The following is an 18,108-nucleotide window of genomic DNA, read 5'->3' on the forward strand; positions in this document are numbered from 1 at the left end:
TGTGTCCTGATAATTTTGATGAACTCAGTGGATATGTGGTCCAAATGGAAAAATGTGCCTCTTTCAAGTCCATATTTCATCTTGATTACAACCCTGCCATGTGTCTAACTTGTTCCCTATAACTCCTTACCACCAGTGGTGGGCATAGTTCAGCTAATCCGACAGCAGATAATTATCAGAGCTAATGTTTTTGCTATCGGCTTAGCTTTTCAGATAATATAAGATAAAACTTTATTGATCTCACAGAGGAGAAATTCACATGTTACGTCAGCTCTTAAAAAACACACAATGGGTGCAAGTAGAGGAAAATGTTCATCAAACAGCGTGTGCAAGGATAAGCAATAATAATACTTGTAACAGAACAATAGAATAAGAAAATGAGGTAGAAATAGAATGTATGTGTGTGTGTGTGTATATATATATATATATATATATATATATATATATATATATATATATATATAAATCACATTAAGATAAATGTAATAAATGGACAATACATCTTATTTTGATCATTTCAAATATGCAGTCCTCAGTGTGCACTGTTAGTAGATCAGGTTGCACATTTTTTTGCGGGTGATATAGAGGTTACACACATTTTAATAAATACTATGCTATTATGACTTTTTAAAATTTCTGCATTTCTAATTTTGACAAACCCGCCCCCCAGGATGGTTGTGTCTGCTGTGACTCCAGGCTGGGAACCAAGGGTGTAGAAAAAACAGAATTTATTTTATTAATTTACTTGCTTGCTTGCTTACTTATTTATTAAGTTGTTTTTAAGTTACACTATGTATAGACACTTTGCACCCCACTGTAAATATTGATGTATGATGATTGATAACATTTTAACATTTTAGCAATAAATGTTGTGGTCATTGTGGTTCTTATCTACCACAAGTCCACAGGTTAGGTGTATCTCTTCTTCAGTGTTATGTGTTTTACAGGTGAAAGAGCGGATTTTGGAATTGGAGCAGGAAAGAGACTTGCTGAAGGAAAATAATGACAAACTGTTATCCAGGTGAGCCATCTGAGAGCTGTATGATTGATACTGATCAAATGTTCTGATGGTTTACTTGACTTGCTTCCATTGAAGAATGCTGAAACAGGTCCCTTCAAAATATTAACATTAATTTTCAGTGTCACGGGCTTGTGACTTATTTAAGTTATATTTACACTTTATATTTACACAGATACACACATGCTGTATGTGTGAGTGTTACACCCCATAAGTTCTCCAACGCAATTATTTTAATAACAAGTAAGATGGTAAAGTGAAAGTGGTTTGAGAATAATTCTTTACTTATTGCTTTTTGCTCTGCCAAACAGAGCACCTGCAGTTTCTGGCATGTGCAGAATCACCTTCAATGTAAAGGCATCAGAATCTGAACCCGGAAACGACTGGACACAATTGCTGGACACAGACACCAGAGTTTGACATTTAAAAGGCTTTAGTGAATATACTTGTGAAGATCGGTACACAGGTAGGCAGTCCAGAATAAGCAACAGTATCAAAAACGTCAGGCTAAGGCGGGGTTGAGGAAGCAGGCAGGAAGTTAAAAAGATACAGCAGGACAATCAAAACAAGAACTTTGAAGAAGGCTGGAAGCGAAGGCAAAAAGAACAACAATCTAGCAGAGAGGAAGTGAACAGGGTAAATACAAGGTGTAACGAGTAGGGTTCGGTATCAAGAACTGGTTCTTTTTGAGAATTGTTAAGAAATTATTCGATCCACTGACATCGATAGTCTTTTTGCTTAACGATTCCTTTATCGGTCCTTCAGAGGGGCCATTGTTTTTAAGGGTGTTTGTCGGGAAAATGATCGTTTCTCTACGTTGATTGCAGACCTTGCAACTGGTCTACAATCAGCCGCTTCTGTAATGGCTCCACTTTGAAGCTTGAACCAACAAAGCAGTGCTCTGATCCGCTGCTTCGTTGATTCTCTTTTTTGCTGCTTTTCAGAAGCAGAAAGTCCGCTTCTTAACCCCTCTCAAAGCCATTTATAGATGACAATCATGAGTCACCTTTGTGCAGATTAAAGTCACTAATTTGGACTCTTGTCTTGTTGCAGGCAAGAAACGAGACTCGTCCTTCATCTGTTCGCACAGCTCCAAATGCTGTGCCGCTCTCTGCCGAGTCAAGTTAGAAAGATAGAGTCCGGTCGGAATTAATAATTTCAATTTCAGTTTCAATTCAATTTATTCATTTTATATAGCTCCAATTCACAAGTGTCGCCTCAAGGTACTTCACACAAAACAATTAAAAAACCAAGATAAAATGAATTAAAAGATTAAAAGGCACAATAAAAGAGTAAAAAAATAAATAAATAAAAATAAAAAGCATAGTAACGCAATATGCTAGCCATAACACAGAGAAAACAAGTGCATCTTAAGCCTAGACTTGAAAGTCTCCACAGAATTTGACTGCTTTATTGATGCAGGGAGATCATTCCACAGAACAAGGGCACGATAAGAGAAAGCTCTATGACCCGCAGACTTTTTATTCACCCTAAGGACACAAAGTAATCCTACATTCCATGAACGCAAAGCCCGGGCCGGTACGTAAGGTTTAATTAGATCAGCTAGGTAGGGAGGGGCCAGTCCGTGAACAGTTTTATAGACCAGTAGCAGAACCTTAAAATCTGATCTCACAGAGACAGGAAGCCAGTGAAGCGATGCCAAAATGGGTGTAATGTGGTCAAACTTTCTGCTTTGTGTTAAAACTCTGGCAGCAGCATTTTGAACCAATTGGAGATCCCTAATGCTGGACTGCGGTAACCCAGAAAATAGAACATTGCAATAATCCAATCTAGAAGAGACAAGTGCATGAATCAGGGTCTCAGCATCAGCCATAGACAGGATGGGACGAATCATCGCTGTATTTCGCAGATGGAAGAAAGCAGTCCTCGTAATAGCTCTAATGTGGAGGTCAAAGGACAACGTAGGATCAAAAATTACCCCAGGTTCCTCACTTTGTCTGTATGATGTATGACACACGAACCTAGGCTAAGTGCTAGTTGGTCTGGTGTATCACTGGACCAAGAAACATCATTTCAGTCTTATCAGAGTTTAAAAGTAGATAGTTACTAGACATCCAGCTTCTCACTGATGCAAGGCAATCTTCTAAAGATTCTATGTGGATGAGATTACCAGCAGTTATCGGCATGTACAATTGAGTATCATCAGCATAGCAATCCCAAAAGGCAATCCCAAAATGCCGCAATATACGTATGCCCAAGGGAGAAAAGCAGGGGGCCTAAGTTGGATCCCTGTGGAACCCCAAATTTCATGTCACAAACTGTTTTAAATTAAATGACACCTCTTTCAAAACATTGTAATAGGAACAATAAATTACAATTGACCAAAACATTTTTTCTCCCAAAATGAGACGTCCAGCGTTGTTTATCAGTTACATCCTTATGTGCAGCGCACCTGGCTGAGCTCAGCTTAGAGGCTATTGAGTGACATTTATCCCATTAATGTCTGAAAGGAAATGTTTTTGACGAAAGATACAGATTTTGTGTATTTCCATTTATGTCCAGAGATCAAGGATCCACCATGTAGAGTTTATTTAAGTCCAGAGATCAAGGATCCAGTGACCAGTTACATATTTATTTACTTTAAGACTAAATCAAAATGTTGTTGACATAGAAAACCTGTAAAGCCTACTTTGAGTACACGGAAAATTCACAGGAGGTATTGATAAGGGTATCGATAAGGAATCGGATTGATAAGCGGAATTGATAATGGCATCGATATCGATAAAATCTTAGCAATACCCATTCCTACGAGCGGGTGATGAGAAACAGGTGTGAGGGAGTGGAAGAGTTGACAGAAAGGCCCACCATCAAGCACCAAGTGACAGACAAGAGAAACAGTGACAGAAAACCCCAAGCAGAAAATTATAGACAAAGTTTCAATTCAATTTATTCATTTTATATAGCTCCAGCTTTTCACTGATGCAAGGAAATCTTCTAAAGATTTTATGTGGATGAGATTACAAAATACGTAATCTGGATTAATCATTTTAGGCACATAGCACTACTATTATTCTGAACACTACTGTGTATATCCAAAACTGTTGAATTTCAGATTGAATGTGTCTGCTTGATCACACTGGGTGCTGTGTGTCTCACTCTGGCTTGAACACCAGCTGTCTCAGTTCCGGCCGGCCCCTTCAGCTCAGCTTCACTCTGGACAGCAGCTGATGAAAGCTTCTCCCAGCAGGGTGATATCCATCACTCTTTCTTCTGCTTTTTTCTCTTAATATTGTGGTTATGATCGGCAGATTGTCCGTGTTGTTCAGCAGGCCCTCGAACAGCCAGATAGTGATATAGAAATCTCTGCCCCCTCTGCGTGTTGTTGCCACAGCCAGTGTGTTCATTTCGTTCAATGTAAGCGAAGGCGTCAAAATGATTGACCGATGCGTTCGATGTGAAAGGCCCCAGACAGTAGTCTACAAAAAATGCTGACATACATGAACGTTCTATTATTGAATTCCTCACAGTGGAGAGTTTGTGCACCCTTGAAATTCATTGCTGAATGAGTGTTGTCTGTGACTACGCCTGTATGGATGTCAGTAGAGTCAGGAGGTGGACAATGAGTTTGAAGGGTGAAAATCCAGCCACGATGAATCTGCCTGACCAGGCCTGTAGTGGGCACTCATAACAGAGTGGGATGAGCTGTGGCTGTTATGTGGACGCTTTGCAAAAGCTGTGTGTACTTTTGAAGCTGGTTTATCCTGGGAAAGACGCACCTCTTTTGTACAACAATGCTTGTCCACTAACATGTCAACAACCATAGGATGCACTGCAATGACTCAGATCTTACCACACCTGCCATACAGTCCGGATCGAATGCCCTTTGACTTTTTTCTTTATTCTAAGCTGAATGAGCACCTGAAGTGACATCATGACACAAGTGATACAGAGGAGCAAGCAGTTGGACATCACTGGTGCATAAAAAGACACCCAGTTTCTTTAATGAAGGCGTGCAAAGACATTTCTGGCATTGATGTAAGTGTGTGGACAAATAAGGTGACTATTTGCAAAAGTAATGATACTTGATAGAGAGCACACCAAGCATTGTGCAGAGATATGATTCATGTGAATATCTTGCTTGTTATTGAAATAATCACCTAGGAGGCAGAACATTTCAGCTGACCCTTGTATGTCAAACACAACTTGTGTAGATAAGAAATTCTCATTGCTTTAAATCAAATCAAATCAGTTTTATTTATATAGCGCCAAATCACAACAAACAGTTGCCCCAAGGCGCTTTATATTGTAAGGCAAGGCCATACAATAATTATGTAAAACCCCAACGGTCAAAACGACCCCCTGTGAGCAAGCACTTGGCGGCAGTGGGAAGGAAAAACTCCCTTTTAACAGGAAGAAACCTCCAGCAGAACCAGGCTCAGGGAGGGGCAGTCCTCTGCTGGGACTGGTTGGGGCTGAGGGAGAGAACCAGGAAAAAGACATGCTGTGGAGGGGAGCAGAGATCAATCACTAATGATTAAATGCAGAGTGGTGCATACAGAGCAAAAAGAGAAAGAAACACTCAGTGCATCATGGGAACCCCCCAGCAGTCTAAGTCTATAGCAGCATAACTAAGGGATGGTTCAGGGTCACCTGATCCAGCCCTAACTATAAGCTTTAGCAAAAAGGAAAGTTTTAAGCCTAATCTTAAAAGTAGAGAGGGTGTCTGTCTCCCTGATCTGAATTGGGAGCTGGTTCCACAGGAGAGGAGCCTGAAAGCTGAAGGCTCTGCCTCCCATTCTACTCTTACAAACCCTAGGAACTACAAGTAAGCTTGCAGTCTGAGAGCGAAGCGCTCTATTGGGGTGATATGGTACTATGAGGTCCCTAAGATAAGATTGGACCTGATTATTCAAAACCTTATAAGTAAGAAGAAGAATTTTAAATTCTATTCTAGAATTAACAGGAAGCCAATGAAGAGAGGCCAATATGGGTGAGATATGCTGTCTCCTTCTAGTCCCTGTCAGTACTCTAGCTGCAGCATTTTGAATTAACTGAAGGCTTTTCAGGGAACTTTTAGGACAACCTGATAATAATGAATTACAATAGTCCAGCCTAGAGGAAATAAATGCATGAATTAGTTTTTCAGCATCACTCTGAGACAAGACCTTTCTAATTTTAGAGATATTGCGTAAATGCAAAAAGGCAGTCCTACATATTTCTTTAATATGTGCATTGAATGACATATCCTGATCAAAAATGACTCCAAGATTTCTCACAGTATTACTAGACAGTCAGGGTAATGCCATCCAGAGTAAGGATCTGGTTAGACACCATGTTTCTAAGATTTGTGGGGCCAAGTACAATAACGTCAGTTTTATCTGAGTTTAAAAGCAGGAAATTAGAGGTCATCCATGTCTTTATGTCTGTAAGACAATCCTGCAGTTTAGCTAATTGGTGTGTGTCCTCTGGCTTCATGGATAGATAAAGCTGGGTATCATCTGCGTCTGAGGCCATAAGAAGATCATTTGTAACCTTCACTAATGCTGTTTCTGTACTATGATGAATTCTAAAACCTGACTGAAACTCTTCAAATAGACCATTCCTCTGCAGATGATCAGTTAGCTGTTTTACAACTACCCTTTCAAGAATTTTTGAGAGAAAAGGAAGGTTGGAGATTGGCCTATAATTAGCCATGATAGCTGGGTCAAGTGATGGCTTTTTAAGTAATGGTTTAATTACTGCCACCTTAAAAGCCTGTGGTACATAGCCAACTAATAAAGATAGATTGATCATATTTAAGATCGAAGCATTAAATAATGGTAGGGCTTCCTTGAGCAGCCTGGTAGGAATGGGGTCTAATAGACATGTTGATGGTTTGGAGGAAGTAACTAATGAAAAAAACTCAGACAGAACAATCGGAGAGAAAGAGTCTAACCAAATACCGGCATCACTGAAAGCAGCCAAAGATAACGATACGTCTTTGGGATGGTTATGAGTAATTTTATCTCTAATAGTTAAAATTTTGTTAGCAAAGAAAGTCATGAAGTCATTACTAGTTAAAGTTAATGTACATGCCGGACATGAGTCTCAGGATCCGGAGAAAAGATGAGTATATCGTCTAGATATACGAAGACGAACCGGTGCAGGAAATCCCGCAAGACATCATTAACTAATGCTTGGAACGTCGCGGGGGCGTTTGTGAGGCCGAACGGCATGACCAGGTACTCAAAGTGACCTAAGGGGGTGTTAAATGCCGTTTTCCACTCGTCTCCCTTCCGGATCCGAACCAGATGATACGCATTTCTAAGATCGAGCTTGGTGAAGATTTGGGCTCCATGCAGGGGTGTGAACACCGAATCCAACAGGGGCAACGGGTATCGGTTGCGAACCGTGATTTCGTTCAGCCCCCTATAATCAATGCATGGACGAAGTCCGCCGTCTTTTTTACCCACAAAAAAGAAACCTGCGCCCATCGGGGAGGTGGAATTCCGGATCAACCCGGCAGCTAATGAGTCCCGGATGTAGGTCTCCATTGATTCGCGCTCAGGCCGTGAGAGGTTGTACAGCCTACTGGACGGGAACTCACTGCCCGGAACCAAATCAATGGCACAATCATACGGACGGTGGGGGGGAAGTGTGAGAGCCAGATCCTTGCTGAACACGTCGACAAGGTCGTGGTACTCCACCGGCACCGTCCCCAGATTGGGCGGGACTCTGACCTCCTCCTTAGCTTGGGAGCCGGGAGGAACCGAGGAACCTAGACACACCCGATGGCAGGTCTCGCTCCACTGAACCACTACCCCGGACGGCCAATCGATCCGGGGATTGTGCTTCAACATCCAGGGAAATCCTAAAACCACACGGGAGGTGGCCTGAGTCACAAAAAACTCGATCACCTCCCGGTGATTTCCTGACACCACCAGAGTTACAGGTGGTGTCTTATGCGTGATCGGAGGGAGTAGGGAGCCATCTAGTGCCCGAACCTGTACAGGCGAGGTAAGCGCCACCAGAGGGAGCCCTATCTCCCTGGCCCATCTGCTGTCCAACAGATTCCCCTCAGAGCCCGTGTCCACCAGTGCTGGGGCCTTCAGGGTTGAGTCCTCATAAAGGATCGTAACTGGGAGTCGTGTGGCAATGTGGGTGTGTCCCACGTGAATGTCTCGGCCCACCCCTAGCCCAGTTTCTAGGGGGCGGGCGTTGGAGTTTAACCGCTCGGGGCAGTCTCTCATATGGTGCTCTATTGCACCACAAACAAAACAAGCTCCGTGGGCCCGTCTCCTCTGTGCATCTGGTGCCCTAAATGTTGCCCTACTCGTGTCCATGGCTTCGTCAGCAGGGGGAGCTGTGGCCCCACGGAGCGCAGGGGCCGTGGAGCGTGGGGAAGGCGGAGCGCTGTCGGAACCGGAAGGGAGAGGGACGGCGCGTGCCCGGCCACGCCCTTCGTCTCGTTCCCGCCGACGTTCTTCTAACCGGTTGTCTAACCGTATGACAAGATTGATGAGCTCATCTAAATCCCGCGGTTCGTCCTTAGCCACCAGGTGCTCCTTAAGAACCAAAGACAGTCCGTTTACAAAGGCGGCGCGGAGGGCAGTGCTATTCCAGCCGGACCTCGCAGCCGCAATGCGGAAGTCGACTGCATAGGCAGCTGCGCTCCGACGCCCCTGTCTCATTGACAGTAGCACGGTTGAAGCGGTTTCTCCTCTATTAGGGTGATCGAACACGGTTCTGAGCTCCCTTACAAACCCATCATATGTCAGAAGGAGCCGTGAATTCTGCTCCCAGAGCGCTGTAGCCCAAGCGCGTGCCTCACCGCGAAGCAGGTTTATTACATAAGCTACTTTGCTAGCATCAGTCGCGTACATGACGGGACGCTGTGCGAAGACGAGCGAGCACTGCATAAGAAAATCTGCGCACGTCTCCACACAGCCTCCGTACGGTTCTGGGGGGCTTATGTAAGCTTCAGGGGAAGGTGGGTGGGGTCGTTGAACGACCAGTGGAACATCGCTGTTACGCACAGGGTTGACGGGAGGGAGAGCCGCAGCGGCGCCCGGGGGGCGCGCTTCCACTTGTGCGGCGAGAGCCTCCACCCTGCGGTTCAGGAGGACGTTCTGCTCGGTCATTAAATCCATCCGAGTCGTGAAAGCGGTGAGGATCCGCTGCAACTCACCGATCACCCCTCCCGAGGACGCCTGCGTGTCCTGTTCTTCCATTGGCCGTTCAACAGCCGGTTGACGCCCCTCGGGATCCATGACGCTGGCCGAGATATCCTGTTGTGAAAGTGTAGGAACACGGACCCACAACAGGGGGCGCAAATGAACGGACAATGGAGGAATCAAATAACACTGTTTTTACTGTTGTGAAAACAGGCACAACAACACAGCCGATTACAATATTGAGACTGAGTCCAATAACAACTGTGTCGTGTGGGCAGGCTCGACGATAGGAGACGTCTGTCCAAGTCGAACCGGAACCAACCCGATTTCCTCTGCCACCGAACCCCGGGAATACTGGAGCCGCCAAGTCCCGAATCCCCAGGTGGCCACTGCCTCCGCTCGTCGGATCCGGTACTGCTGGCAAGGAACAAAAACAGTCAGGTGTGGATGCGGCTGCACCCAGTAACACGGAGGGTGGAGAGTCCACCTCCACCTCTCGTTAACAACGATACAGGAGTGTAGGAAGGTGAGTACTTATCCAAAAGTTGTTCAGTAGTCAGCTGTCCTACAAATGCTCCACAAGAAATACAACAATGGTTAGTTATATGTATGGGCAGAGATTGTTACCTCTTTGGTCAGGCGATATCTCGGCAAATGAGGTGGAGATGCCGTCCTGCTGATATACCTCCGTATTGATTGGGATCAGCTGTCTCCAGTGATGGATGACAGCTGTCGTCCTGGCTGCTCCCGTAAGGCGGCAGCGCCCTCCGGTGCCTGGAGCCCGCACTCCAGGCAGGGCGCCCTCTAGTGGTGGTGGGCCAGCAGTACCTCCTCTTCAGCGGCCCACACAACACATGACATGGGCAACTTGCGCATCTGTGATGGCACCATCAATGCTGAAAGGTACATCCAGGTTTTGGAGCAACACATGGTGCCATCCAGGCAACATCTTTTTCAGGGACGTCCCTGCTTATTTCAGCAAGACAAATCCAAGCCACATTCTGCACGTGTTACAACAGCGTGGCTTCATAGTAAAAGAGTGCAGGTACTAGACTGGCCTGCCTGCAGTCCAGAACTGTCGCCCATTGAAAATGTGTGGCGCATTATGAAGTGCAAAATATGACAACAGAGACCCCGGACTGTTGAACAACTGAAGTCGTACAACAAGCAAGAATGGGAAAGAATTCCACCTACAAAGCTTCAACAATTAGTGTCCTCAGTTCCCAAACACTCATTGACACAGTGGTAAACATACCACTGTCCCAGCTTTTTTGAAACATGCTGCAGGCATCTATTTCAAAATGAGCAAATATTTGCACAAAAACAATAAAGTTTATCACTTTGAACATTAAATATCTTGTCTTTGTGGTGTATTTAATTGAATATAGGTTGAAGAGGATATGCAAATCATTGTATTCTGTTTTATTTACATTTTACACAACGTCCCAACTTCATTGGAATTGGGGTTGTAAGTGGGAGAACTTACAAAATCGAAAGTGGATTGAATACTTATTTGCCTCACTGCATGTGGAAAAAAACCCATCACGGAGCCTCTCTGATTCCCAGGGTGTTGTGTTACTGCGGTTGTCGTCTTTCATTTAATTGCATGTAGAATTGGTATACTAAGAAAACAGTCCTGCATCGTACAGTTCTGTATTTGTTCCACCATACACACATGAAAGTAACTACATTGTATCTGAAAGGTTGACCCCTCCTACTCATTTCTTAATTTTCCACCCTGCCAGTAATTCCGATGGATATGGAAAACAATGGTGCCAGACGACAATTGTTGAAGACAGTTCTGCAGGGACGCAATAGGCAAATGGAGAGGTAAGGAAAACCCTCGTTCTGCTGCCGCAATATAATAAAGATATAAACTTCATTGAGTGCTGATGATTTCATAATGAAATTTTATACTAAACATTGAGCAAAGTAAAGCAGTGATAACAGGTTAATGTGATGTTTATTTCTCTTGATCATATTTGCTTTGATATTTTTCTGGCTTTGGCTGGACAGTAAAGTTATGTTCTATTCTGATGTTTCATCCAGATTTCATTATTGAATTTTATTCTATTTCTTGTCTTCCCACACAGCAGTAAAAGAAGTTTTCAATTGGTTCAAGATGCTCTTGGTTGCTTTCTAGCCAAGATTAATAAATCTGACCTTATTTCTTCAATATTAGCCACACTATATTGTTCTCTTGGGTGTGTGGGTGTTTTCTAAATCATATAAAATAAAACAAGGTAGTTTTGTTCAGATGTACACTGATATGCTAATGTTTTCGGCACATTTGATATGCTTAAATGGTTGAAAAATAAAAAATTGCTATCGATGTAATAATGTTGTCATAATAACAATTAATTAATTAATTAATATATACATTTATTTGTATAACACTTTCAGTCAGAAAATTTCTAGTCATTTCCATCATAAAAACATCAAATGTTAAAGTAAAAAAAAAAAGTAAATATCATAGTACAAGTTAATATTCAAGTACAAACATATACAAATCAACACAAATGAATAAAGTAATACAGGATAAAACCACACATAGTTATAAGCAACAGAAAATAAATTAGTTTTAGGATTAACCTTAAAAAATCAACGGTAGTGGACCTTCGAATGACCCTGTGGTGACTCAGCTACTAAATCACTGTTGTTTTTCCTTTAATGTAATCACCTGTAGATTATTCTGGTTTCTGTAGATTGTAGATATACCAGTGAAACAGGCTATGATTTTGTCTGCACTTAAACAAGAGACCCATATGTGTTGATGTGAAAACATTATTGCTCTTATCACTACTGCACTTGACTGTTGTGCCTGGACAGAATCCGGTTCACGGTGGTGAGTGAACCACCCGAGGAGGAGCAGCAGCACAGGGAGTGTGAAGATGTCGGGGTGGCCTTCGTGAGCATTCCTGAAATTCTGGAGAAACAACAGGATTTAACAGAGACGGCTGTGAACAGTTAGTACACACACACTTTTTTATTTCAGCATACTATCATTTGAAGTGCAGGATCAGGCCCAAATATAAGACAGGGTCCCCTCCCCCAGAAAGGACATCTGAAAAATACAGGGCCGACTCTGTTGTAATAATGTACACACTGGTCTTCCTGAGATCATCCAGATCACAGTGTGTGTGCTGTGCCGCCCTGAGCTGAGGGCTGGGAGTCCAATGAGCTCCTGAAAAAATAAATAAATAATGTTCTGAGTGGTGCCCCTATTTGGGAGGACTAATGTATATCACAGTTTAACAGTTTATTTGTTTAGTGCATAATAATAAACATCTCAATGCACTTACAATACATTTAATTAAAATAAAAGTAAAACACAGATATAACTAAAATTATAAAATATAATTAATAGCTTAAAATGCTTGTTTAAAATAATATAACTTTAAGTGTCTCTTAAAATTGTCCAAATCTAGGATTTTAACGTTACTGGGTAGAGAGTTCCACACGTGTCGCAGCATGTGTGAAAGCTCGAGTCCCAACCTGAGTTCGACATCTAGGAACCTTCAGGTTGAGCTGGCTACTGGATCGTAGGGTACGCTGTGGGCTGTACACTTTAATAGGATCTCTTAAGTAAGGTGGTGCTAGCCCGTTCAGACATTTATATGTCAGAAGGGCAATCTTAAAAGGAAATACGATATTTCACCGGTAACCAGTGGAGATCTTTCAACAACGGTGTGACATGATCGTATTTCCTGGCCCCACACACCACTCATTGCACAATTTTGCAGTTTTTGCAGCTTATTGATAACACACTTTGGTGTTCCATAGAGCAGAGCATTGCAATAGTCTATATTAGAGGTCACAAAAGCATGCACAATTCTCTCCGTGGCAGATTTATCCAAATATTTTCTTATTTGTCTTATTCGTTTCAACTGATGATAACCTTTCTGACAGATGTAATTCACATGATTTGTCATTCTAAGTTGTTGATCAAACATGACACCAAGATTTTTCAAAGATTGTACTGGCTTCACATGTGAATTTCCAACTTCATTGTCATGTATAGTTACTTTTGCAAGCTGTTGAGGCATTCTAAGTAACATGAACTCAGTTTTTGTGTCATTTATCTTCAAACGGTGAAACAGCATCCATGCTCTAACCTCCGAGATACAAGCACAGAGACTGTTAATGGCACTGGTCTCAGAAGTGTGGTCTCCAGGCTTATACGACAGATACAGCTGATTGTCATCTGCGTATCCACCGACCTGGACCACTGGCAGATGTTTCTCCATGATATCATACAAGGCACACAGATAACCCAAGAAGACAACCGGACCAGCACAGCTTCCTTGGGGGACACCATACTTCAGTCTGTAATGATCAGAGATGGCACCATGTATAATGACACGCTGGTCCCTATCCTGTAAATAGGACTGGAACCAGGAGAGTACGTTTCCTGAGATCTGAAGCTGGCTCTGGAATATGCTGGTAAAAATGTCTAAACTCACAGTATCGAAGGCTGCGGACAAGTCCAATAGGACTAATAACGTCACCTTCTGAGAGTCCATATTGTTGATAATATCAGAATTAATTTTCACCAATAATGTCTCTGTACTGTGGGACCCCTTATATGCTGAATTCTTGCTAAAAAATCTATCAATCTGCCTCAAATGAGCAACATACTGAGACAAATCAGCCTTCTCCACCAGCTTCGACATATAGGACAAGTTACTGACAGGTCTGAAGTTCTTGAAAAGGAGTTCCAGCCCCGTCTTCTTCAACAATGGTATTATCAAAGCGATCTTCCAATTACTAGGGAAGACACCCTCACGTAGGGAAGTGTTCACTATATCAGTAATTGGCTGGATCAATACATCCAGACACTGTTTTAGTAGAGATGTCGGTATTGGGTCTAACTGTGATGACTTAGTTTTTGACCTGTTAATAAGTTTCATGACATCATCTATTGATAACATTTTAAAGTCAGTGAGATGATCATCACTAGTTGCACAGCCAGAGTATTGGCCCATATCAGGAATATACTGATTGAATAATGGTTTCAATGTCACTCATTATTTTATCTATTTTATCAATAAAGAAATTTGCAAAGTCTTCACATAGTTGCTGGTCACTGTCAGCCTCAGGATACACAGAGACCGCAGCTCCCTCTGTGAGATTCTTAATCAACTTGAAAAGTCTTTGCTGGCTGAAAATACTTTTTTAATTTTATTCTTTGCTTGTGAAACATGCACATACCACTACTACATGTCACTGGAATGATATTGCAATTGTTCTGCAAGATCAACACTTTTTCTGAATCAAACGCTGTGTTTGATTTAGCCCAGTTCAGTTGAACTGGGCAAAAAGGCATTGACACTACTCTATGAGTTTTTCCTCTATACTTGACTGCTTGACACAACCAAAGTTTGTTTGATTTGTTTCATTCCAACATCTTTCACAGTGTCATTTCTGTGTTACTAGTTAGCAGCGGTGGGCACAGCTAACCAAAAAGTTAGCTTCGATAACCATTAATCAGATAACTGAAAAGTTATCTTTTATGACGATAAAACCGATAAGCTGCTTAAAAAATGTATCTTTATTACAGATAACCAATAACTATTATTGATTCGGACGCGGCTACATCAGATTACACTGTCGGCTTCTGATAAACCAGTTTCACTTTAAGCGCCACAGGAGCTGCTGGGTAAATTCAAGGATCACAAACACACAAGAACGCACAAAAAATGAATGAATAAAAAAATAAAACCACAAACACTGTCATCATTTTTCAAAAGCAGTAAAACACAGTATTAGAAGTCACATTTTATCTCTGTATTAGATACACCGTCATTTACGAGCTAAAAGCTGCCGCAGTTTTTCACACGCTTTCAACCCTGTGGCTCAAACAACCGAAATACATCCATTGATTGGCAGAGTAAAATACATGTAGTAAGTATAAATTCTTACCTGTTAGTTTCAGTGGGATTCATCTGAAAAAATAATCATCCTGAGATTATCCAAAACGGTCTAAACGGTGAAGAAACGTCCCAGTCTGTACACAGCTGCGCCTCGAGAGTTCCTCTCTCCCACCGAGTCTTGGCGATACCATCCGCCACAAAGAAATAAAATAAAAATAATGTTAAAATTAGTCCGTTTTGTGTTTATGTTGAGCGGACTTCTTCTTCTTTTGGCTCAGATGGCGGACAGCACCAGTTTAAGGTGCATTTACCGCCACCTACCGGGCTGGTGAGTGATTGCTGAGATTTTACAAAACCTTAACTCCTGGCAGCCATAGTCATTTGTTTAGAAGTGATGAAGTAATCCAAGGTTCTTTAGATATTTAAATAATACTTTTTGCACAATGCGTGATGGGTTTTGCAGCAGATTTCCAAGGGACAAGGAACCGAAACACTGCAACGTCCAAAGTGAACCTGAACTACACTACCCACAATGCTTGTGTGTCAACCAGCCAGTAACATTTTGTGCTTATTGATGATGTCATCAGCAAGCGACAGCTAGTCTGCCATAAATAAACACATATCAGACAGACTAGATTTTGGGGTTTACAAACGTTTTTGACTGTTAACCTTTGCTCACTTTACCAGCAAAGAAAGTTATCGGAAATACATTTATCGGAAGAAAATTGGTCTTAAAACTTATCTGAAAAGCTAATCCACTAGCAAAAACATTAGCTTCGATATTTATCTGCTATCGGATTAGCTGAACTGTGCCCACCACTGCTAGTTAGCATGCTAACATCTCCATAAGATGTCTTGTAAATCACTTCACAGATATTATCTAGTTACAAAAACACCAGAAAGTGTTTAAAGGTGTGACCGTTGTCTGTCATTGCAAAATGGCCATTATGGTTAAAAATGAATGTCAAGTCATCACTTTACCTTTGTTGCTTGTAGCTAATGTGACTATAGTGAATCAGGATTGGAGAGAGGTTAAAGTGGGTTTGTGATTAGAGAATCCTCCATTCAAATTTTGGTCGCAACCGGAAAATCACTAAGGGCCCTTCGGCACCCCATGTTGCTCCCAGGGTGCAGTTGAGGGCCTTGTATGGCAGCATGCTGATATCAGTGTCTGAGTGTGTGAATGAGTGAATGTGATGCATCTTTGTAAAGCCATTTGAGCATCTGTATCAGGTATGAAAGTGCTATATAAATGCAGTCCATTGACCAATAGTCAACTTCACAGTAATATGTTGTGAAGACGAGGCACACAGACCCATCTTCTGCCTGAATCAGTGACAGAATTGAATTTGTTTTGTGTGAACTTGATGTCCTTCTGTCTGTGTACCACAGTACTGGATATAGAGGACAGCAGCGTGGTCGTCGGCAGTCTGACTGTGTCTGTGGAGGGATTGGAGGCTCTGCAGTCCATCATGGAGGACCCGGACCAAGAGTGAACCTCTCCTCTTTCTTCTGCTTCCATCAGCATGGAGCACCCTGAGAAAATGACCAATAAGAACAAAGACGCTGACGTTTGGAAGCATTTGTGTTATAAACCTGGATTTATTTGGCTGCCTGTGAAACAACACATCCTGCTGTAAATCACATAAACACTGTTTAAGAGGACAAACACTGAAATAACACAGTGATTTAATAGCAAACAGATGTTTGTTTTGCCTTCAGGTTTTATTTTAGTACTTATTTTGTTATAGATTTTTACTTTCAAATGCCCTGTGAATGTTATGTAATAAATATCCTGTCTGAAGTCAACACTGGGCCAAATGCAGAACGGTTTTGAGCTTCTGTCAGCTGTGTTGCAGGTAAGCAGCCTTCACGTGGAACTCCATCAGCCTATGTTTGATTTGAATACTTGCCAGCTTCAGAGAAATCTAACTTTAAATAAAGAGCCTGAAATCTACATTATTACTCTGCACAAAGCTGCTGCTATATTTACTGTGTTTGAGTATTGGTACGTGATGATTTCTTCTATTTCACAGTTAGCAGACAAACAGTGGGATTTCCAGCTTCTTACAAATGCTTTTTGAGAACCGGTTGTCTAAAGACCAGTGGGAGAAGCACAAACAGACACCACCAACGTCTGTCTGACAGCAAGACCTTCACAGGTGAGACAGAGCAAAGCTCTCTAATGCAACACTTGTTGTGTCCCGGTGTTCTTGCTGCTGCGTCTGTCCACCATCATCCTGTCAGCTCTCCAACTGCCCCCAAGTCACCTGTCATATGCCTGTTCTACAAATTAAACATGAGGATTATTTTGAATAAAAATCATCACTCTTACAGCCATCTTTTTTTTTTTTAGAAAAGTCAGAGTGGGATACAAAACATTTCCAAGTCTCTGATAATGTCTTGGACTTCATTTAGAGCAACCTTCAAGAAATAAAAACAGTAAAGTACTTTATGGCAAATCTTTCAGGAGCATTGATTAGGCAGTGGACCAACAGAATCCTGTCTAAATGTGAGCACAGCATTTGTCTGCTATTTATGTGGTGCAGTATTCAGATACACCTTACATAGGTGGGTTCACAGCTCTGTGAAGCTGACCCCCCATCCACGTACAAAATCCAAGCAAACATATTGAGTGGTTACTGCTTCGTTTGTGCTGGTTTGTGCCGTTAATTTGCATTGCTATGGTTTTTGAGATATTAAAGATTATTTTTTTTAGATCATTCAAAGGTCAATCCCCCCCCCCCCCAGCTTGCTCCAAAATGAACCAAACTGGTCTATTTTTCTTGTGCCTTGTTTGTGCAGATTTGTGCCGTTAAAATTTTGTTTGTGCTGCTTTAGTTTCTGAGATATATTAAGAGTTTTATTTTTGAGTGATGACATCATCATCCCCCCCAGCTTGCGCCAAAATGAACCAGACTGGTCTATTTTTTTTTTTTTTAGTGCTTCGTTTGTGCCATTAAAATTTTCATTTGTGCTGCTTTAGTTTCTGATTTTTAAGAGTTTTATTTTTGTGCAAAGATGGCAGGGACACGCACTGTGCTGCTACTGCATTCAGGTGCCGTCAGAAATTACAGGGCTTTTTAAGTGCAATTGCTTCAAG

General features: G+C 42.1%; 2 protein-coding genes across 2 annotated transcripts in view; both read left to right on the forward strand.

Moving 5' to 3' along the window:
• Nucleotides 1–18,108, forward strand: part of LOC117515491 (protein fantom-like) — a 91,428-nt gene that overhangs the window by 17,344 nt on the left and 55,976 nt on the right. The window contains 1 exon segment of the mRNA XM_034176070.1: nt 948–1,021. Within this exon segment, the coding sequence (XP_034031961.1) occupies nt 948–1,021 (74 nt within the window).
• Nucleotides 10,882–16,560, forward strand: LOC117515301 (protein fantom-like). The gene is made up of 3 exons (XM_034175796.1): nt 10,882–10,962; nt 11,962–12,098; nt 16,398–16,560. Exons 1-3 carry the CDS (start codon nt 10,886–10,888, stop codon nt 16,499–16,501), a joined length of 318 nt encoding a protein of 105 aa, XP_034031687.1. The 5' UTR covers nt 10,882–10,885; the 3' UTR covers nt 16,502–16,560.

The sequence above is a fragment of the Thalassophryne amazonica genome, chromosome 8 (assembly GCF_902500255.1).
Source record: "Thalassophryne amazonica chromosome 8, fThaAma1.1, whole genome shotgun sequence".
In the NCBI taxonomy this organism is placed as follows: Eukaryota; Metazoa; Chordata; class Actinopteri; order Batrachoidiformes; family Batrachoididae; genus Thalassophryne; species Thalassophryne amazonica.

Coding starts and splice junctions, on each gene's coding strand:
- LOC117515301 (XM_034175796.1), top strand. CDS start 10,886: ATGGATATGGAAAACAATGGTGCCAGACGACAATTGTTGAAGACAGTT. Junction 10,963..11,961: donor CGCAATAGGCAAATGGAGAG/GTAAGGAAAACC, acceptor GTGCCTGGACAG/AATCCGGTTCACGGTGGTGA. Junction 12,099..16,397: donor AACAGAGACGGCTGTGAACA/GTTAGTACACAC, acceptor TGTGTACCACAG/TACTGGATATAGAGGACAGC.